Raw genomic sequence first — 20,025 nt, forward strand, 5'->3', positions numbered from 1 at the left:
GTTCCCTATGGTCGCCGCCTTTTCCATCTCTTTTGCTTTCGTTGCCCACCACTGCTCACGGTCGTTTCTTAGACTTTTTCTTAACCTAGATCTGATTTCTTTACGCTCTTCATCGTGTTCAGGGCCTGATGGGATGAGTTTACGAGAATCCATCAGTGCAATAGACTTAAAAGTCCTTTGGTTTTTTGTGACTGTTTGGTTTAAATAATTAATAGATGTCACTGCTTGTTGCACAGCTGTTCTTTCCAAGCAACATCTGGGTCAACCTCGTTTTCAGAACTACCTAAGTGTGACCTCAGTTGTTCATGGAACCTACTTTTGGTTTTCTCGCTACTCAATTCAGTTCTAATGGGTCTTTTTACTGTGGCTGTTTTGCGTCCAGTGAGGCGCAAGCAGATGCGTGCCCGTATTAGGGCGTGGTCAGAGTCCAAGCAGGTACTCCAGAATGAGCGACAATCTTCTACTGACCCTCTCCAACGATGACTGATGGCAATATGGTCTATTTGAGTCCATCGTTGGTTTGGTGCAGGCGGTCGCCATGTTAGACGATGTCTCTCCTTATGCTTAAAATTTGTGTTTGCTAAAAATAAACGAGTGTCTGAGCATAGTTGCAGCGGACGATCACCATTATCTGTTCGTTGTGCCGGAATACTAAAATACCCACCTAAATGCCTTTCTGTTTGGTTTAAACTACCTATCTGGGCATTAAATTCACCTGCTACAATTACTATGTCTGAACGTTTAGCTTTCTGAAGAAGTTCAGATAGATTTATGTAAAATTCATCTTTCATTTCAGCTGAGCTGCAGTCGGTAAGAGCGTAGGCGGAAACGACGAAAAGGCAACGACGTGTGTCCCTATCCTTCCGAGTCCTTACGGAGCCGTTTAGCCGAACAGCACATAGACGACTGTTAACGGGGATCCATTCTAACAGTGCTTGTTCCGCCCTCATGCTTAGTGCTATCCCTACTCCTGCCAGTCCACGAGAGCTGGCCATCGCGTCACCAGATACACGGAGGGTGTATCTCGTTGGCTCTCCGTTTTGCCGAGGTGAGGTTAAGTGAATGACCACACTGGGATCCTGTATGAGTGTTTCGGAGACACAGCATACATCAATGGTACGAGATTCTAGGGTTCTGGCCAAGGAAGCCTGCTGACCGATTTGACATACGGTGCGTACGTTGAAGGCTAGTGTAATGTGGAGCGAGGTTTCAGTAGACCTGGGACAGTGTTTTGAGCACTAGAATCGCTGGCTATGGTGACATTTGAAGAGGAAGCCGAAAAAGGAAGTTTAGAGTTGAAAGTCGATGTAGGAGGAATAATAGGAAGTGAAGACGGAGGTTGATCATGAATACAGTGGTCTTGAGTGCTGGTAGAGGTATGAGGGCGGTTACCACTTCCCGGTTGCCCACACCGTGGAAGGGTTGTTCTGGAGGTACCTGAAAAGGAAATCGGACTAGAAGTGGTCTTAGTGACCTGTGAGCGTGACCGCGATGCCCAAGGGACAACTGCTTGAGGTCGGTCACACACGACCTTTTTGTGAGCAATTTTTGTGCTAGCTCCGTACTTGTTGAAACCTTACTGCCGGAGACGGATATCCGTGGGATAAGGCGAGGTGTGCATTTTTAGGGTCGACCTTTTCTCACCCCACCCCACCCCTCCTTGTGGGAAGGCAGAATCGCTGTCATGCTGGTTGTCTGAAGGAAACACCTTACCGCTGTCACACCTCTCTACAGTCGGCAGTACGACTTCGCCTTCGGACCTTGGGTTTGTTGCTTTTAGTCTGGACTTATACAAATTCAGTCTACAGTTCAATCAACAGTACCTCGTACATAATCCAGATTCAATATACTACCTACTTCATATCTTCATTACTTAGAGGCAAGAGTAACCCAGGCGAGTCTCATAATTTCATTAGATTATTTCATACTATATTTATGATGCGTGGTAACATTTCGTAGCTGCTTTCACGTAATATAGTCATATATTCTGTCACTGCCGTCAAGTTTTAGTCGAAATCATGTACATTTATGACTCGTTAGTCGACATACTGTGGTAAAACATATTGCATGCACACGAGCACTCTTAGTCCACGTCTTAATTACACACTTTGTCGTACTTAATGTCGCTTAACGCTAGGTAATAAGCTCTTCGTATCAGCCTTTTACGAAATGGCCATGTTACCTGGACCCTCTAAACCTTAGTTACATTGGTGGTCACCATTTTAATTAATGTTTACTATACTCCTTGTATTTGTTATTAATTCACACGCTAAAACATGCCTCGATTTCCTTATTACACGACAGTCATTTTAACTCCATTTTCGGTTTATTTACATGCCATACGGGTTTGAAAAATATCTAAACGTCCTCGAAAATTCTCCACGAACCCAACCATAGTTTTCGTGTATGTTTTTATTCACACATCCAACTGTTACGCTAATAATACCTAAACGAACGTTCGGTGCAACAGTCAGTATACGTAAGAACGATGTTATTTAGACTTGACATTGTAACACATCCGAACTATCGTAGTTATTCTACTTCGATTTCGTACTTCATTTTATGAAGTATTGTTTCCTCATGGATGTTATTTAACAGACGATTTCGGTACATCAGTCGGCTGTTCAACTACTCGACGATTTACAACCTGTCCAGTTCAGTTGGTGGTCTGAAGACAATATCAATCGGTTTATGCAGTCGAGCGAATCTCCTGCAAACTGAAAACGATATTGTCGCCTCTATCCCAACACTGACAGCGTTTTTCACGGGTATCATTGACATGAGTCCAGAGTGACACTCTTGGTTTCTTATGTTCTTTTCGATATTTTTCTGTTCACTAACCGAACAAACACGCAGCACCCACCGTTTATCATCCTTTAGAGACTTCATCGTGCCTGGAGGATTTATAATATTCGTTTAGCACTCTCCGGCGCGCGACTGCTCCCAACATGTTTGGTACCGATTCAAACGGCCGTTGAATCTGGTGGGGGAGTATTGTAGGGCCAGTGAAATGTCACTGAGCCCTAGCCAAATCATCCTGCAGCTGGATCATTGAATGTCGAACAGATCATCGCTCCCTGCGAAGGTCATGTACAACCAACGCGCATTAGTTAATCGTATGTCATGGACTGGTCCATGCAGCAGTGGTCTTACTTTCGCTTGTATCTACCTTAACTAATATATTTCTGTAATAACGTCCTTTGTGTTGTACAGTCTTCAGAGCATCTATAGTACCTCGATACGTCAATGGGGTAGTCCACGTAAGGTGCTGACCATGAGGTGTGACTTCGACGCTAATTGGTTCGTCACACCATTCACGTCTAACTCGAGTAGGCCTCCAATCATTTCGACATAGATCATCTACGTTGGTGATCTATAACCTCATCTCACCAAAACGGAGGACGGACGAAATACACCCTCCGTGTATCTGGCGATCCGATGGCTAGTTCTCGTGAACTGACAGGTGTAGGCATAGCACTAAGGACGAGGGTAGAACAACACTATCGATATGGATTTCCGTTAACAGTCGTCCATGTGCTGTTCGGATAAACGGCTCCGTAAGAAGTCAGAAGGATAGGGACAGACGTCGTTACGTTTTGATAATTTCTGCCTACTCTCCCCCTGAGGAAGCCAGGATGAAGTAAAAGGTGGGTTCTACAAAAGGCTTTCTGAACTTCTTCAGAAAGCTAAACACTCAGACATAGTATTCGTAGCAGGTGACTTTAATGCCCAAGTTGATAGCTTGAACCAAGCAGAAATACATTTAGATGGACGTTTTAGTGTTCCGGCTCACCAAACAAATAAAGGTGACCTTCTGTTGCTACTGTGCTCAGAAAATCTTTCATTTCTAACAAGCACTAAGTTTAAGCATGAAGAGAGACATCGTCTTACATGGCGACCCCTTTCACCAAACCAACGATGGACTCAAATAGACCATATTGCCATCGGCGATCGTTTGAGAAGATCGATAGAAGACTGTCACTCGTTCTTCAAAACCTGTCTGGACTCCGATCATGTTCTATTACGAGTACGCATCTGCTTGCACCTCACTGAACAGAGATAAGCCACATTAAAAATACCCATCCGAGTTGAAGTGAGCGACGAGAAAGCTGAAGGTAAATTCCATGAAATTTCAAAAACGAAGCTGATGCAGATGTTGCTTGAGAAGATATTCGAACATCTGTGGAAGCAGCGATGACTTCTATTAGTGATTTGGACTAAAGGGTCGCGAGAAACCTGTGGATTTCTGCTACAACTTTCGCACCAATATACTCTCGTGAACTTATCCTATCAGGCTCCGAACACGATGACGAGCGAAAAAAATTAACATCTAGATCAACTGAAAGTCTACGGAACGATGGTGAACAGTGGTGGGCAACGAAAGTAAGAGATGGAAAAGGTAGCTGGTGTAGGTAACACAGGATAGCTTATCAGACTAATAAAAGGAACCGGAATCAAGAAGTCACGTGTAAGTCAGACAATCTCGAAAAATGACATTCTTGACTGCTCCCAGTTGAGACGTTTAGAACAGTGAACGGAACACTTTAAAAGGCAGTTCAGATGGCCTGCAGCTGCCCACCATTCCTAAATAGCCTGAATGGAACAGACCTGGTCGTGGCTGCACTGACCACATACTCACCATTCGCCAGCTTTTAGAACACAGGTATGCTTATCGCCATCCGACAGTGGTGGTCTTTTCTGACTTAAAAGCAGCACTTGAATCTGTAGACCGGGAGGATCTGCGGTGTACCTCAGTAGTGCATAAACCTCGTAAGGGCCCTTTACTCGAACACTACTAGTTGAGTCAGAGTCTATGGAAAAGTGTTGAAGATGACACAGGTATTCAGTGTTTGACAACGCTTTTACCAGTAACACCTTCTAATATATATTTCGTTCCCACCCAGAGAAATCAAAAGACAGAGTCGAGGAGATCGTAAGGGTATATTTGGCGATAACCAATATATCGGAATTCTCTGATCTAATCTGGCTAGCGATCGCGGTAGATGTTGAGCACAGCGTTACCACACGTGATCTGGTGCGGATGCATGACCGAGCGCCTTCAGCTAGATGAGTCCACTAAAACATATGGTCAGCATCCAATGTCGAAAACTTACAGGGCTATTTATTTTAGGGATTTATTTGCCGCTAGTGTCATCTGATTTTGCAACCTCAAATGGTGTCCGTCAAGGCTGTTCACCATCTCCATTTTTGTCCAATTTCATCATAGACTTAATGATGGAAACAACGTTCTTGTCGACTGAATTTCCGGGCATCAATCTCCGACCAGGAAGTTCACTTATCTGTTTAACCCTTATGGATTGGTGCCTGACGAAACCTCTACACGTACTCAGCAAGCTCGTTTGGCTTTTGCCAACTTACGTCACTTATGGCGAAGACGAGATATCAGTCTAACAATAAAAGAACGAGTGTAATGCTCGGTAGTTCGTTCTGTTTTACTTTACGGCTGCGAAACGTGGCCATCGAGAATAGAAGATACTCGTAAGCTACTAGTATTTGACCACAGATGCCTTAGAAATATTGCTCAAATCTGCTGGGATCACCGGACAAGTAACAGTGATGTTAGACACAGGAAACTAGGGAATGATAGTGAATCAATTGATGAGGTTGTGAATCTTCATCGACTGAGATAGTTGGACCGTGTTACATATGCCTGAACACCGATAACCACGACGCGCAATGCTGACTTGTGTTGGGGATAGTTGGAAGAAAGTTAGTGACAGCCAATATAAAACGTGGCATCATTCCTTGAAGTCACTAACTTCTGTTCTGAGCCATGTTAGTAGACGCAGACAACTTGTCTGGGGTCTGTGCGACTATCATAACCAATGGTTGGAGACTCTAGGAGACATGGCTCAGAATCGGTCACAACAGCATAGGTGTACACACACTGTCTTCCCTTAAACCGTGAGGTTAAAATTGCTTTCTTTCTTCCTGTAACATATCCTTATACATAATCTTTCTTTTGTATATTACTACCGTAGGAAGGATTTGAATGTGACCAACTTGGTCTCGTGTGCTGTTACGGGTATGAGGGCTGATATCACTTCCCGGCTGCCCATACCGTGGAAAAGTATTTCTTGAGGAACCTGAAAAGGAAATTGGATTAGTGTTGGTCTTAACGACCTGGGAGCGTGACCGCAGATCCCAAGGGACAACAGCTTGAGGCCGGTCGCGCACGGCCTTTTCGTGGAAGGTTTTTAATGTGTTAGCTCCGTTCTTCAAAGGGCCTTACCGCCGGAGACGGAAATCTGTGAGGTAAGGTGCAACATTTTTAGGGTCGACCTTTTCTAACCCCACCCCTCCTTGTGGGAAGGCAGCATCGCCGTCATGCTGGTTGTCCGAGGGAAACACCTTACTGCTGTCACACCTCTCTACAGTCAGCAGTACGACTTCGCCCTCAGACCTTGAGTTGCTACTTTTAGTCCTACCGTTCACCAATCGACCTGCCTGGCATGGTAGAACCTACAAGAACATATGTTCCAGCCAATATATCTCGGTTCGGTCATCACGATAGGCAAGCCCGACCACAGCGTCAAGGTAGCAGCTTCGGTCGGGACACAACTGGTAGAGTGAGAGCTTATGGCGAACTGTCATCAGAATTGATTACCTCAAGTGGTGTTCGTCAGGGCTATCCACTCTCCCCATTCTTGTTCAACTTTGTGGTCGACGTACTTTTAGAGATAACACTCTCCTCATCTAAATTTCCAGGGGTTGAACTTCTACCGGGAGGTTCACTTGTTGACTTAGAATATGCAGATGACATAGTTTTATTTGGTGAAGACGCTGACAAAATGCAGAGTCTTCTGACCACTCTAAGCAACAATGCAAGCATGTTCGGGATGCGATTCTCTCCCTCGAAATGCAAAATGTTGCTTCAGGATTGGGTTACATCGACACCCGAACTAGTGATAGGGAGTGAAGTAGTTGAGTGTGTCGACCGCTTCACTTATCTTGGAAGTCTCATCAGCCCTTGTGGTCTGGTGTGTGACGAAATCTCACCACGGATACAGAAGGCTCGACTAGCTTTTGCCAACTGCGTCATTTATGGCGTAGGCGAGATATCCGTCTATCAACCAAAGGACGTGTTTACTGCGCAGCAGTTCGTTCCGTCCTACTTTATGGCAGTGAAACATGGCCGGTAAGAGTAGAGGATATCCGTAGGTTACTAGTATTCGATCATAGGTGTCTTCGAAACATTGCTTGTATATCATGGGACCATCGAGTAAGTAACACAGTTGTTAGGAAACGGGTACTAGGTAAGGATGGCAAATCAATTGATGAAGTAGTGAAACTTCATCACTTGAGATGGCTGGGACACGTGGTACGTATGCTCAACGACCGACTGCCTCGTTGTGCGTTGTTCAGTGGTATAGAAGTAGGTTGGAAGAAAGCTAGGGGCGGCCAGACCAAAACATGGCACAAGTTTATGAAGCGACTGACAAGTGGACTGGGTCATGTTGGTAGGTGTAGACTACCTGGTTGGGGACCGCGAGATGATAGCAACCGATGGTTAGAGACCCTGAATGACATAGCTCAAGATCGTTTGCAGTGGCGCAGGTGCATCCACTCTTTGTGTTCTCCCAAATTCTAATCTTCTGAATTCTTCATGTCCCTTTCTTTTTCCTCTTTCCAAATTTATTTCACTGGATTATACTCTTTAAACAACATCTCCAAACCCTAATCTTCCCGATTACTGCTTATACTCTTGCTACCTCTACCACTACGGGATTTGAATCGACAACTGCATCTCTGTGCTAAGGTGGTGTGGCAACTCGAACTGAAGTACGTACGTACGAAGTTCTACGTTGTTACTGACTGACTGGATATTACTACCGTTAAAGTGACTACTTCTATGAATTCAGTGTTCATCTTGTTGTGCTAATGAGGTGTGGCAACTTGGACCGATGTATATATGTGCCCACTCCTACGTTGCAGCTGACTGACTTTGCCCTTGATTATAGAGGCTGTCATATTGATCTACTGTTTCTCCATTGCACATGCTTGAATTGTTTCTTTTAGGGCTGCAGTACAGTTCCAGTTCGTTGGGAACACCCATCATCAATTAGTTTTTACGATTCCTAACGTTTTCTTCTTACGGTCTTATTTCATAAAAAGCTATTAGTTCCGCAGTTGTTGGTAGTTTTTAAAATCTAATATCTGCAACCAGGAAAATTTTAAAACAAATGTAGTGATCTTTTAAATATTTTAAAATACCTTGTACAGATCAGATTACCAATACAAAACCTAGACGGATGTTGGATACTATATATTCGCTAGGAAAAAACTCAGGGACAGACAAGCATAAACCTGAATATCAGTTCTTATCAGATAATAAGTTACGGGGTGTTATTAAACCATAAAGGAAGGAGTATTAACCACTATTCACCAGCATACAGTCATTAAAATAAGGTCAAACAAAGATAGTATTACATTAATGATAATCAGGAGTGAGTAGGAAAAGTATAAAAAAATATCAGAATATACGATTGACTGACAATCAAACATGTACATTCGAACCTAACTAAACAGACGATGAATAGTAAGTCGTCTATTCAAAGTTTAAAAACGTCTAACGATCTTAATAACAAGAAATAAGAAAAATTATAAACTGGACAATAGAAGATAAAATGATTAGTTACATTAAGCTAAACCGTACATTGATTCGAATCACAATAAGGAAGCTAGTGTTTAGAAAAAATACCATCTTACTGAATAATTAGGCTTCATTCAACCCATCAATAACACGTCTATTTCTATCTTTATTAAGATTATTATTTAAGACTTCTTTTATTGAAGCTATAGGTTCCAGATTAAAATGAATATTTGGATTCATATGAGGATCTAATAATGGATCACCAGTGATATCCTTCGGTTGAGAACCATAAAAACCCAGTAGGAAGATACATATTATACAACCCATAATTAATAAAATAAGACGATTTCGTCGAATAACCGATAAACGTGTAAAGTGTGATGAATGCCTCCTGGAGAAGAAAATAAATAACCATAATAATATCAACAATAACTATACATACATATGAGGAAAATTACTTTATACTAAAATATGTTAGTTTTCAAATGAAAAGACTGCTAGTTTTAGCATATACAGGAACTCAAATATTCTCTCAACTTCTGACGTAGTTTTTGTGTATATAAAAATGAAATCCTTAGAAGAAAGCACGAATGATTTTGGTTACTGTTCGAACATCTATCTAGACCTCACAAACTGAAGTATGCTAAACATTCATTAATAATTATATTTATATTAATAACTGTAAGTTTGGGTTGTATGTAGATGATAATAAACCGTGAAATAGAATGAATTCATTTTATTCTGTAAACCTTGTTGTCGTTGCTGACTAAGTTTATCAAGGGATCAAATTATATGAAAACAAGAATTAGTTTGCATTCGAGGTTGATAAGCTGTTAAACCATTGCTGAGCACTAAACAGAAAAGATAATTCCTAATATCAAACGGAAATAAATGTTGTACAATAGATTTCGATGTTTTGACATAAAATAAACTTTAAACTATTTTTAATTACACGGATAAAAAGTGTGTCAAAGTTTAAAGGAATGTAAAGTTTAATACAGAAGTTATTTGAGTAGTACGATTTGACAAAAACATCTGCTTATATCGATAGCTGTGGATTATTCTAGGTCAATATTTATTGCTCATGAGTTATGGTAGACCAAATATACTTTTTAAGATAAACGATAATGAAATGTTCATTAATGATGAATAATTATAATCATAGAATCAATGAACTAGTTTTTTAATAAACCTAACGCTAACGAAGTAGTAAGTGTCGACCCTTCTAATAATGTGATAATTGATGTCTGAAAGTTCAGTTTTTTACTCATTTGTCTTGTAAATCGACCACAGAGCGGAGATAACATGAAAAAGTTCTTAACGGATAAATAAATTGGCCTAATGTCTTCTAATTGAAAATTTAACCCGATATTTTAATAATTCTTACTGTTTCAGACTTAGCTATCATATGTATTGTATATCATAATGTTGGAGGAGTCTGTCCTCTGTAAACAATCTAATTATCTCAGGTGTTTGCAATATTTAGTTAATGAAACCTAGTTTGTCAAATGTTTTAGGGCGACAAGCAAAGAACGACAGTTGGGGGAGAGGTAATCTTACCGGAGGAAACGTCTGAACCATGTCAATGTTAGATGTCGTTTATACTTATCATTATCATCATTTTCAGGCATGAACAGCTTCTGGGAGTTTAACGATGGCTGATCTCTTCGTTGATAATGTAGCTGGGAAATATCAGTATACATATTAGTGTCCTTAGAATTGTCTATCTGGAATCCTGTTGTCTTCTGAGGACTCTCCAATATATCTGTAACGTCATGTCCTTTCAAGAATTGTCTTGCAGCTACATCTAGACATGAATTGAAAAGCTTTCCATCTGTTGGATCTAAAATTGAAATCGACATATATAGCGAGAATGGTTAGATCAGGTGGTCAACAACGTCAGATACGAAAACATACTGTCCCTACATGAAGTCAGTCTACAGAAAACCCAATGATTTGCTATTTGCATTTTAGGCACCGAAAGGATCAGTACGTTACAGATAATCAAAGTAATCAATAAGCACACTGATTAACATCTGCTATACAAAATATTACGAACAAGAACAATGTATTCAATCGTTAATTTCGAACATTTAGATTATTACAACCGGAGGCCCTACACTACCCTACAAGGTTCAGAAAATCAGTCAGAACTCATGGAATAAAATAATAACCCTACTAACCACCTGAGGTTTTTCTTACCGTGCTACTAATTTACCAGAGTATGTCATATTATATGGTAGACACGGGTAGGCAATATTTAACAACCACCTCAAGCAAAATTATTTTTGACTGGATTGTTGCTATTTTAATTCGGTACAATGAACAGATATCGAAACTGTTAGCTAGATGACATGTGGCAAATCACTAGGGCTACATAGATAAGTTGTGGATTTGATAACAACAACTAAATAAATGTAAGTTTACGTACGTGGTACCACGGAAGATAGACTCGAATTCACTACAACCCGGTCGAGGGTTTGATACGTTAACAAGATTGCTTTTCCTATAGTGATTTTACAGTTGTTGCTCTTTTACACTAGCCGTGATAATCATCTTTTTCTTATTTCTTGTCTTTGTTTCCTCTAAGACTCTGTATCCAAACAGTGAATCGTTTCCATAATATATTAAGATGTTTTACCAAAACATTCCTTATTTGTAAACATTTTTAAATGGTGTACACTAGATTGTGTATTTACTAACTAACCGTTTGAACAGTTAATCAACAGTAATACAAATCAAACGAAAAGCCTAATAAGGTTAGTTTCACACTCAAAAGAAAACCGAGTATGAAGGAGAGTTTATCTATGGAAAATTAAGAAATATGATTCTGAACTAGTCATGTACATGTGATTTAAGACTCTGGAGAAATATATGCTAGGGAACCTACTATGATCACAGAGTATCATATGAATGGATTCTTTAGTGTTTCTTGATCATCTTATAAACTAAATACTTACATTTTAGCTTCAAAAGCAGAGGGTCACTTAGGAAAGTCATATGCTTCTGTTACATTTAAGTAACATAACTACACATATAAGTGGCGATCAGAAATGGATAGGGTTAAACTTCCGTATAAAGCCATGGTTACAAAAATTAAGTACAATGTTATACTCACACTTCATTACTTTATAAACATTTGCCGATTTACTTTCGTGTAGTTTGACTAAATCACCTTAACTTTAATCTTATCACTCAAAAGCTTGACCTAACTAGAATCACGATCTTACTTAAATAGTAGCTTTTTAACGCTGTAGACAAATATGGCAACTAGTGTGGCTAATTTGAAACTTCGCTTACCACTTGGACAAGTTCTTTTAAACAGTAGAGTTTTAAGGGACTGAGTTACAGTGAAATTTTTTGAAAGGTCATAACATTAAGGTGTTCTGCCATTCTCATTCCGAAAAGCACTACGAACCCAATTTTTCACCTGTCGGATTCAAAATTACTTTGTCTAGACTCTGTGCTCCAAGGATTATTGTTGCATTGATATCTATAGCCGAAATGGCACAATTAACTGTGTTCATGTACTGTTAGTCTAAAACTTTTGACCAAATAAGCATCTAGAGAGAATGGTATTATTTTGTGGGCTTTGCTTGATCCTTAGCAGAGTGTAACCAAAATAAAAGAAATAATGAAATCTGCAACGAATGGACGTGATCGACAGATATCATGGTGCATGTTGGACAAGAGTATGGGAGGGTAGAAAAGTCACTTAGCTCCGCAACGAAAACTTGTTTTCCGGGGATCAGATATCAGTTATCATACTCGGTAGATATTTAAAAACTGCACGTTGGTTTTGTACAGGCGAAATCCCGGTATAGCCACCATAAACGTATTAAGTGGCATTTTCTTTCTGGACCAACTATAAGCCAAATACAGTTAGGCAGCCATGTATGTGATGCCCACCCCGATGCAGCATGGAATGATATCCGAAAAGCTGTGGAAACAGCAGTGATATCTGCTAGTAAGGTAAACCAGAAGGTTAGGGAGCAACACTGGATCTCAGCAGCATCTATCTCACTGATAGATGCTCGGAAACTCATTCCACCTGGCTCTGAACACAATGAAGAGCGGAGTCAGCTTAAGCGCAAGCTGACAAGAAGCCTACGCAATGATCGCGAACAGTGGTGGGTGGTGAAAGCAAGAGAGATGGAAAAGGCAGCGGCAATAGGTAATAGCAGACAATTGTTCAGACTCGTTAAGGAAACCGGAATTAGGAACCCGACCGTTAGCGAAACACTCTCAGAGAAAGATGGACATATTATTCATTCTCAATCCAGGAGATTGGATCGATGGGCAGAACACTTTAGGGATCAGTTCAACTGGCCTTCAGCCACACTTCGGTTTCCCACGATCTCTAGTCAACCTGAATGGCAAGTTAATGTAGGTCCTCCGTCCCTTTACGAAGTTGAAAAAGCCATAGGAAATCTGAAACGAGGGAGAGCAGCAGGCCCTGACAGGTTTACTCCTGAGATTTTTAAGGATGGTGGTCCAGTATTAGCAATGAGATTAACCGAGGTCTTAGGTAGAATTTGGGAACGGGACGTAATCCCATCTGACTGGTCTCAATCACTGATTTTGCCAGTCTATAAGAAAGGACAAAAGTCCTCTTGTGACAATCACAGAGGAATCAGTTTGACTAATATAGTGTCTAAAATATTAGCTTCAATAATACTTCGACGCCTAACCAAAGCTCGTGAAGAGCAGACTAGAGAAAATCAGGCTGGTTTTCGACCTGGACGTGGTTGTATAGACCAGATATTCACGTCAGGTCCTAGAACATAGACACACACCCAGACGCTTCACAATCGTAGTACTTCTCGACCTTAAGGCAGCATTTGACTCTGTTGATCGTGAGGTTCTATGGCAGTGTTTGTCACTGAAAGGAGTACCAAAGAAGTACATTAACCTTATAAAGGCTCTCTACTCGAACACAACTGGTAGAGTGAGAGCTTATGGCGAACTGTCATCAGAATTGATTACCTCAAGTGGTGTTCGTCAGGGCTGTCCACTCTCTCCATTCTTGTTCAACTTTGTCGTCGACGTACTTTAAAAGATAACATTTTCCTCGTCTAGATTTCCAGGGGTTGAACTTATACCGGGAGGTTCACTTGTTGACTTAGAATATGCAGATGACATAGTTTTATTTGGTGAAGACGCTGACAAAATGCAGAGTCTTCTGACCACTCTAAGCAACAATGCAAGCATGTTCGGGATGCGATTCTCTCCTCGAAATGCAAAATGTTGCTTCAGGATTGGGTTACATCGACACCCGAACTAGTGATAGGGAGTGAAGTAGTTGAGTGTGTCGACCGCTTCACTTATCTTGGAAGTCTCATCAGCCCTTGTGGTCTGGTGTGTGACGAAATCTCACCACGGATACAGAAGGCTCGACTAGCTTTTGCCAACTGCGTCATTTATGGCGTAGGCGAGATATCCGTCTATCAACCAAAGGACGTGTTTACTGCGCAGCAGTTCGTTCCGTCCTACTTTATGGCAGTGAAACATGGCCGGTAAGAGTAGAGGATATCCGTAGGTTACTAGTATTCGGTCATAGGTGTCTTCGAAACATTGCTTGTATATCATGGGACCATCGAGTAAGTAACACAGTTGTTAGGAAACGGGTACTAGGTAAGGATGGCAAATCAATTGATGAAGTAGTGAAACTTCATCACTTGAGATGGCTGGGACACGTGGTACGTATGCTCAACGACCGACTGCCTCGTTGTGCGTTGTTCAGTGGTATAGAAGTAGGTTGGAAGAAAGCTAGGGGCGGCCAGACCAAAACATGGCACAAGTTTATGAAGCGACTGACAAGTGGACTGGGTCATGTTGGTAGGTGTAGACTACCTGGTTGGGGACCGCGAGATGATAGCAACCGATGGTTAGAGACCCTGAATGACATAGCTCAAGATCGTTTGCAGTGGCGCAGGTGCATCCACTCTTTGTGTTCTCCCAAATTCTAATCTTCTGAATTCTTCATGTCCCTTTCTTTTTCCTCTTTCCAAATTTATTTCACTGGATTATACTCTTTAAACAACATCTCCAAACCCTAATCTTCCCGATTACTGCTTATACTCTTGCTACCTCTACCACTACGGGATTTGAATCGACAACTGCATCTCTGTGCTAAGGTGGTGTGGCAACTCGAACTGATGTACGTACGTACGAAGTTCTACGTTGTTACTGACTGACTGACAAATACATGTGTATTGAACGGCTTATTTAGACATCAGTGCCTTGTCTTTGATCATTAGTGTCAAACATTTCGGGAGTCAACGGGCTAGTCACCTTAGGCATATTAAAATGAGGGAATCAATTGTATCTACTATGGTAAACAAACTACCTATATATGAGACTAGATATCATTTCACCAAAATCAGTAAATGAGAATTTGGTCAAATTGGAAATCATCATGAAAACAAAGCCCACATAAAATAGAATTTACTAAACAGCAGTCACATAAAACCCACTGTTGGGTAACAGTTGAAGATATTAAGCTTGCTATTAACTAATCCATCGTAATATGAACCAAAAGCTCACTTGATGCACAAATATTCATGTTAGGTGTTGACGTGGACTTCGGATGACCTTCCAGATGGAAAAAAGGCCTTATTTCGTTCAAACTTTCTTTGGCCCAATCAACTTCGCTTAAACATGATCTGAGCGCTTCTGCGACAGGACCGCCATGATTAGCCTGAGGAATGATTGGTTGGCCACACAACGGGCACAAAAAACCCGCTGGGGTTGTTGTTGGTGGCAAGCTCATCACATAATCATTGAGACAATTCCAGTGGAAAACATCTAGAAAAACAGTTGTTTACTCAAATATAAGTTCTACATTTCACAAACCAAGGCACACCAAACGGATACATTTTTTGGAAGGATCCGCTTCGAAAGGCTCGTGACAAAGGCTACATGATGGGTTAAAATCACTGTCTTTTATCCACCGAAGATAAGATTTAACAATGCACTATTGTAATAAAACTCATCAAGCATTTCCATACCTTGTGGTGATTTGTCACCAAACAAAACTCACACACATTGACCCGGTGCTCGAAGCAAAACAGGTTAGTTACCCGTCTCCGTTCACACTTACATAAGCCCATTAGTAATTCAAGTCTACGACACAAACATTACCGAAATGCCAACAACTCAGCAACTTTAAGATTGTGTCACATGATATCCTTCAAAATTGAGTAATTAAAACAATCACTTTGAGAAAAGGTTACATGTAGTAATCCAAACATCAATCGGATGACGAAAGGGCTTCTTAAGACCGAAAAAGTATAAACTGAGGTCAAAATGCGTATTTCGTGTTATCATTTTATAAGATTCTGCCTAGAATCTCGTGTGTTACTATTATTAGGCCTCATGAGCTGACTTTTTCTGCTTTTAATATCACGAGACTTGCCATTTTAACTTTACAAATTTTCGCGACCGTCTTTATCCTTGGTCACTTGATTTGTGGTGGAACATCGTTCGTTTGGCAGTTTGGTGAGTTGCTTGCAATCAAACGGCAAAGTTCAAATTCACTATCCTTCAGCCGAAACAACCATGCACTAGAAACTAATGAGAAGCACAAAAATTATTCGATCACAAGGGCTCTACAACGATTCTTTTTATCAAATGATAGATAGGTTGTATATTTAGGAGGATAATAAAAGTGTTGACCTGTGTCGGGGCCACTAAGGCATTTAGCATGACAAGAGACACATTACGTGAAATTTGTAACAGGAAGAATATTTGTCAAACCTTCTCTCACCTTTTTACCTTTCTTTGCAACTAAATGGTGAATTTCTATTCATGTTTTCATGAGAACGAGGGTCATCGTCAATCAAACGCCTACTTGTATGGCCTTGGCTCATAATCGAATTAAATCAATAAGTAATTTAGTAGAATTTTAGGTGTCTTGGAAGTCGATTTCATGTACTGCCTTATAATTATTACGTGCATTTCAAGCGTCTTGGAAGGAAAAATTCCGCATTTGTATGAAGTTCCTTTCCAGGTTTGATACGTTAATTCCGGTGTCAACTCATATACAACATCGACAGGTCGCTCTTCCTCGAGAGTTATCTACCTGTTCAGATGTTTTCATACGAGTAGATTCGGTACGCAAACCACTGCAACAGACTTACGAAGGACCTTCGTCACGAAAAGACCTTCAAGGTTGATCGACATGGCCGCGTTGGGATCGTCAGCATTGATCGTCTCAAACCAGCACACGTCGATGACAGTGCCCTACACGATAACTTGAGACTCAATGCTAGACCCATCATACTAGCGGGATCCTTACACGTACTTCAGGTCTCATGCTAGATACACCTGAGACCTCATTCTCACGTCCCAGTCAACGGCACGTGTCATCTGCACTATCTACGGACTAGACTTCAGTCACACGTCCAGATCAGCAGACCACGCCGCCCTTGACTTCGGATGAGATTGCAGGCTCACGAAATACGAACAAGACTACCGCCACACGTTCCGGTCGCCGAGTACGCTTACCCGTATGCTTGCGCGACTAGCCGCACAGTCAATAACGGATACGGTGTAGGACTATTCCTATACTACATGCATGCCACACTTTTCTCTTTTTTGATTTTTTTTGTATCCTGAGCCCACGCCGCCGACCATCTCCTATTTGGTATCGTTGACTTCAGTCACCCTTGGCGAAAGCTGGCCTGATCACTCACGCTCTTGTCAACGCACTCGGTCGATATTTTGGTCTCGAATGTTTGGTACACGTATGGTTTCAAACCTGGTTGTTATGGTCGCTTCTGGTTCCTCGGCTCAACGTGGTTTCGCCCTACGTCTGCAGCGTTTTCTGGTCCGGACCCCTACGAACGCAATCTTCAGGCCTTGAATATAAACCACACTGGTGTGGTATGCTAGCTCGAACAACAAATTCAGCACGCTTCTCCTGGTACCGTTCTATGTGAAAGACCTTCGTTGGCAACTCGAGGACCAACAATCGCTTCCTGTTTCGCCAATCCTTTCTTCCTACAATCGCACGTTTGCCGATCAGTCCCACAAACAGAACCGCTACATATCGAAAGAGTAATCCCTTTCTAGCGGGAGGCTCCTGTAGTGACCTACTTTTATCAAGAGAACGCGATTGGTTTAGTGGAAACAATCATTTTTATAAGCAATTGTACCAGTGATTGTTTCACTGTGCTCATTTGTTTAACTGTGCTAAAGAGAGCCATATTACTGCTCCATTACCCTTTGATTGTGACCTTGCACGGGTTCGGTTATGCTCGGTAACCACGCTTGTACTCCTTTGGCACGATGTGGTGTTTGAATGAACTAGTGATACCTTGGTACTTGTTGAATGCTTGATTTCGAATTCCAAATGCATTGAAGGATTTTTATTTTATTTTTCTAAATTGTTGGCTTCTTTCTGAGGTTGATACTGATTGCGCAATTGTTTTTCTTATCATGGATGAAACATTTCACTAGGTGCTCACTTCTTTTCTTTCTTCTTTCCCTCTAAATAAATATTCTTAAGATTACGAAGTTTGTAATTAAGACAATAACTTGTGTTACACTTAAATTAACTTATTAGACTCGTTTTATCTTCACTATGCATATATGTCTCATACATATTGATATTTCATTATCCTTTTCACTCAGTTGAGACTTTCATCGCATCACTCCAAACTATAACTGCACAAACATTTATTCTAGCGTCATATCTTACTACAATAATAAGTTGTTTTTTCTTAATTATTTTTTGTTACTAATTTGACGATATATACATAGTCGTTTGTTCTTGTTTTATGCTCATAAACACGCCAATTAAACTGTTTGCGTATTTCACGTCTCCCTTATTTCTATTCCTTTATTTTCTCCATTTCCTTCTTTAAACTCAATTCAATATTCTTCTCAATTACACAGACCCGATTTATTATTATTAATATTCTACTATTATTACTCTAAATTTTTTTTAAATATGGCAAGTATAATGCTAACATTATTGAGAATTGTGTATTATTGCATTTTTTGAAGAAACCCAAAATGGTTTCTTCACAACACTTATATACCCATAAGATGTTTGTGAATAATAATAATAATAATAATAATAATAATAATAATAATAATGCGTTTGTGTTTGTGTCTTACTTTTTAATTCAGTTGCGTTATTTCTGGGACTCTTAGTGTGAACTATAATGCAAATAATTCAAAACATTATACACGATCTCGGTATTCTTTCGATACCACGAGATCGCCAACAAATACATCTCGATTACAGCCATCAACTGCCTTCTGATATATGGCTTACGGGGGATTTTATCTGTTAACTGGCATGTAGTCTTCTTGTAGTAGTGTTCATAGTCAACCGCGACTCGACTCCACGCTACAGTTCTTCGACAGTTGCAAAAAGAAGTAAAATAGGGTTATCTGGAAAGGGAAAATTTTTTTAGTAAGCTCTAGGTATCCTTCCCAATGGATTTAAAGAAATGAGTCACAGTTTTATCATCCTCAACATCTTTCCTGGTCATACTCCAGATCTTAAACTTTTTCATTTAATTTTCGAAAGCTTCACAATTCGAACGTATATCCAACTGTCCAGTGACAGACTTCATCCCGACGTCAATATGATAATATTAAGTTTTCGAATTAATATGCTAACTAAAAAGTCAAATGATCTACTGTGCAATTCTAAACAGTTAGAACTAGATGTGCAAAAATGAACGTACTGTATTTGGAATTTTTAATCAGCAGGTAATCAAGTAGAAAGGAGTCGTCAATAAGTACAAAAGCCACAGTTATTCTATCGTTATAACCAGATGACTGGCTGTAATAAGTACTTTCAATGAGCAACAGCATTTATATTGGTATTAGCAGCTGACAGTGGCGCAAGGTGGAATCGCTGCATCATACATGTGTCCATGGCATGCAGTTTAATAATATACAGCTCCGTCAATCGATATTGTGAATACTTTTTATCAATAGATGAATCACTTTAGCTTATCTTCGATAAAGTGGTCACCTCAAATGTAAAAATAAGCAGATTAATCTGTTTACTGCTCGATAGCTTTTGCAAATTGTTTCAAATATTCTTCAATTTTTACGACTGCATATTGGTTGATGAGCTCTACTGTTAAAAGTGTTGAACAACGTGTAACAACTAAACTACAAATTTATGGCCATCCGAAAATTTCAAATTTGGTTCGATTATGCCAAACTAAGTTCCTCTGTATAGTTTACGAAGGTTATTTGAGTTACTCGTATCTAATAATTATATTAAAATACATATTTTGTGTATGATTCACAGTCTTAGTATGAAGCAAAACTAAATCAAAAACTACAAAATAACCAAACAATATAGCTCTCACTATGTAGTCAAAAGTGCGTTTAGTACAAAATAATGTAATTTACAGCGAAAAATGGTTAGTAAATACAAC

The 20,025-nt window shown here is 40.3% G+C and overlaps 1 protein-coding gene across 1 annotated transcript; it reads right to left on the minus strand.

The window, feature by feature from the left end:
* Positions 1 to 7,227: 7,227 nt before the first annotated feature.
* On the minus strand, positions 7,228 to 15,804 carry ZFPL1 (Zinc finger protein-like 1). Its single transcript, XM_051216064.1, has 5 exons — positions 15,625 to 15,804; positions 15,470 to 15,590; positions 15,161 to 15,421; positions 10,175 to 10,457; positions 7,228 to 9,005 (listed from the first exon to the last, which is right to left on the minus strand). Exons 1-5 carry the CDS (start codon positions 15,724 to 15,726, stop codon positions 8,738 to 8,740), a joined length of 1,035 nt encoding a protein of 344 aa, XP_051073746.1. The 5' UTR covers positions 15,727 to 15,804; the 3' UTR covers positions 7,228 to 8,737.
* Between the last annotated feature and the right edge of the window lie 4,221 nt (positions 15,805 to 20,025).

Source organism: Schistosoma haematobium, chromosome 1 (genome assembly GCF_000699445.3).
Source record: "Schistosoma haematobium chromosome 1, whole genome shotgun sequence".
NCBI classification, from domain to species: Eukaryota; Metazoa; Platyhelminthes; class Trematoda; order Strigeidida; family Schistosomatidae; genus Schistosoma; species Schistosoma haematobium.

Coding starts and splice junctions, on each gene's coding strand:
- ZFPL1 (XM_051216064.1), bottom strand. CDS start 15,726: ATGGGCTTATGTAAGTGTGAACGGAGACGGGTAACTAACCTGTTTTGC. Junction 15,591..15,624: donor TGGTGACAAATCACCACAAG/GTATGGAAATGC, acceptor TTATTACAATAG/TGCATTGTTAAATCTTATCT. Junction 9,006..10,174: donor TGGTTCAGACGTTTCCTCCG/GTAAGATTACCT, acceptor TTTCTTCTCCAG/GAGGCATTCATCACACTTTA.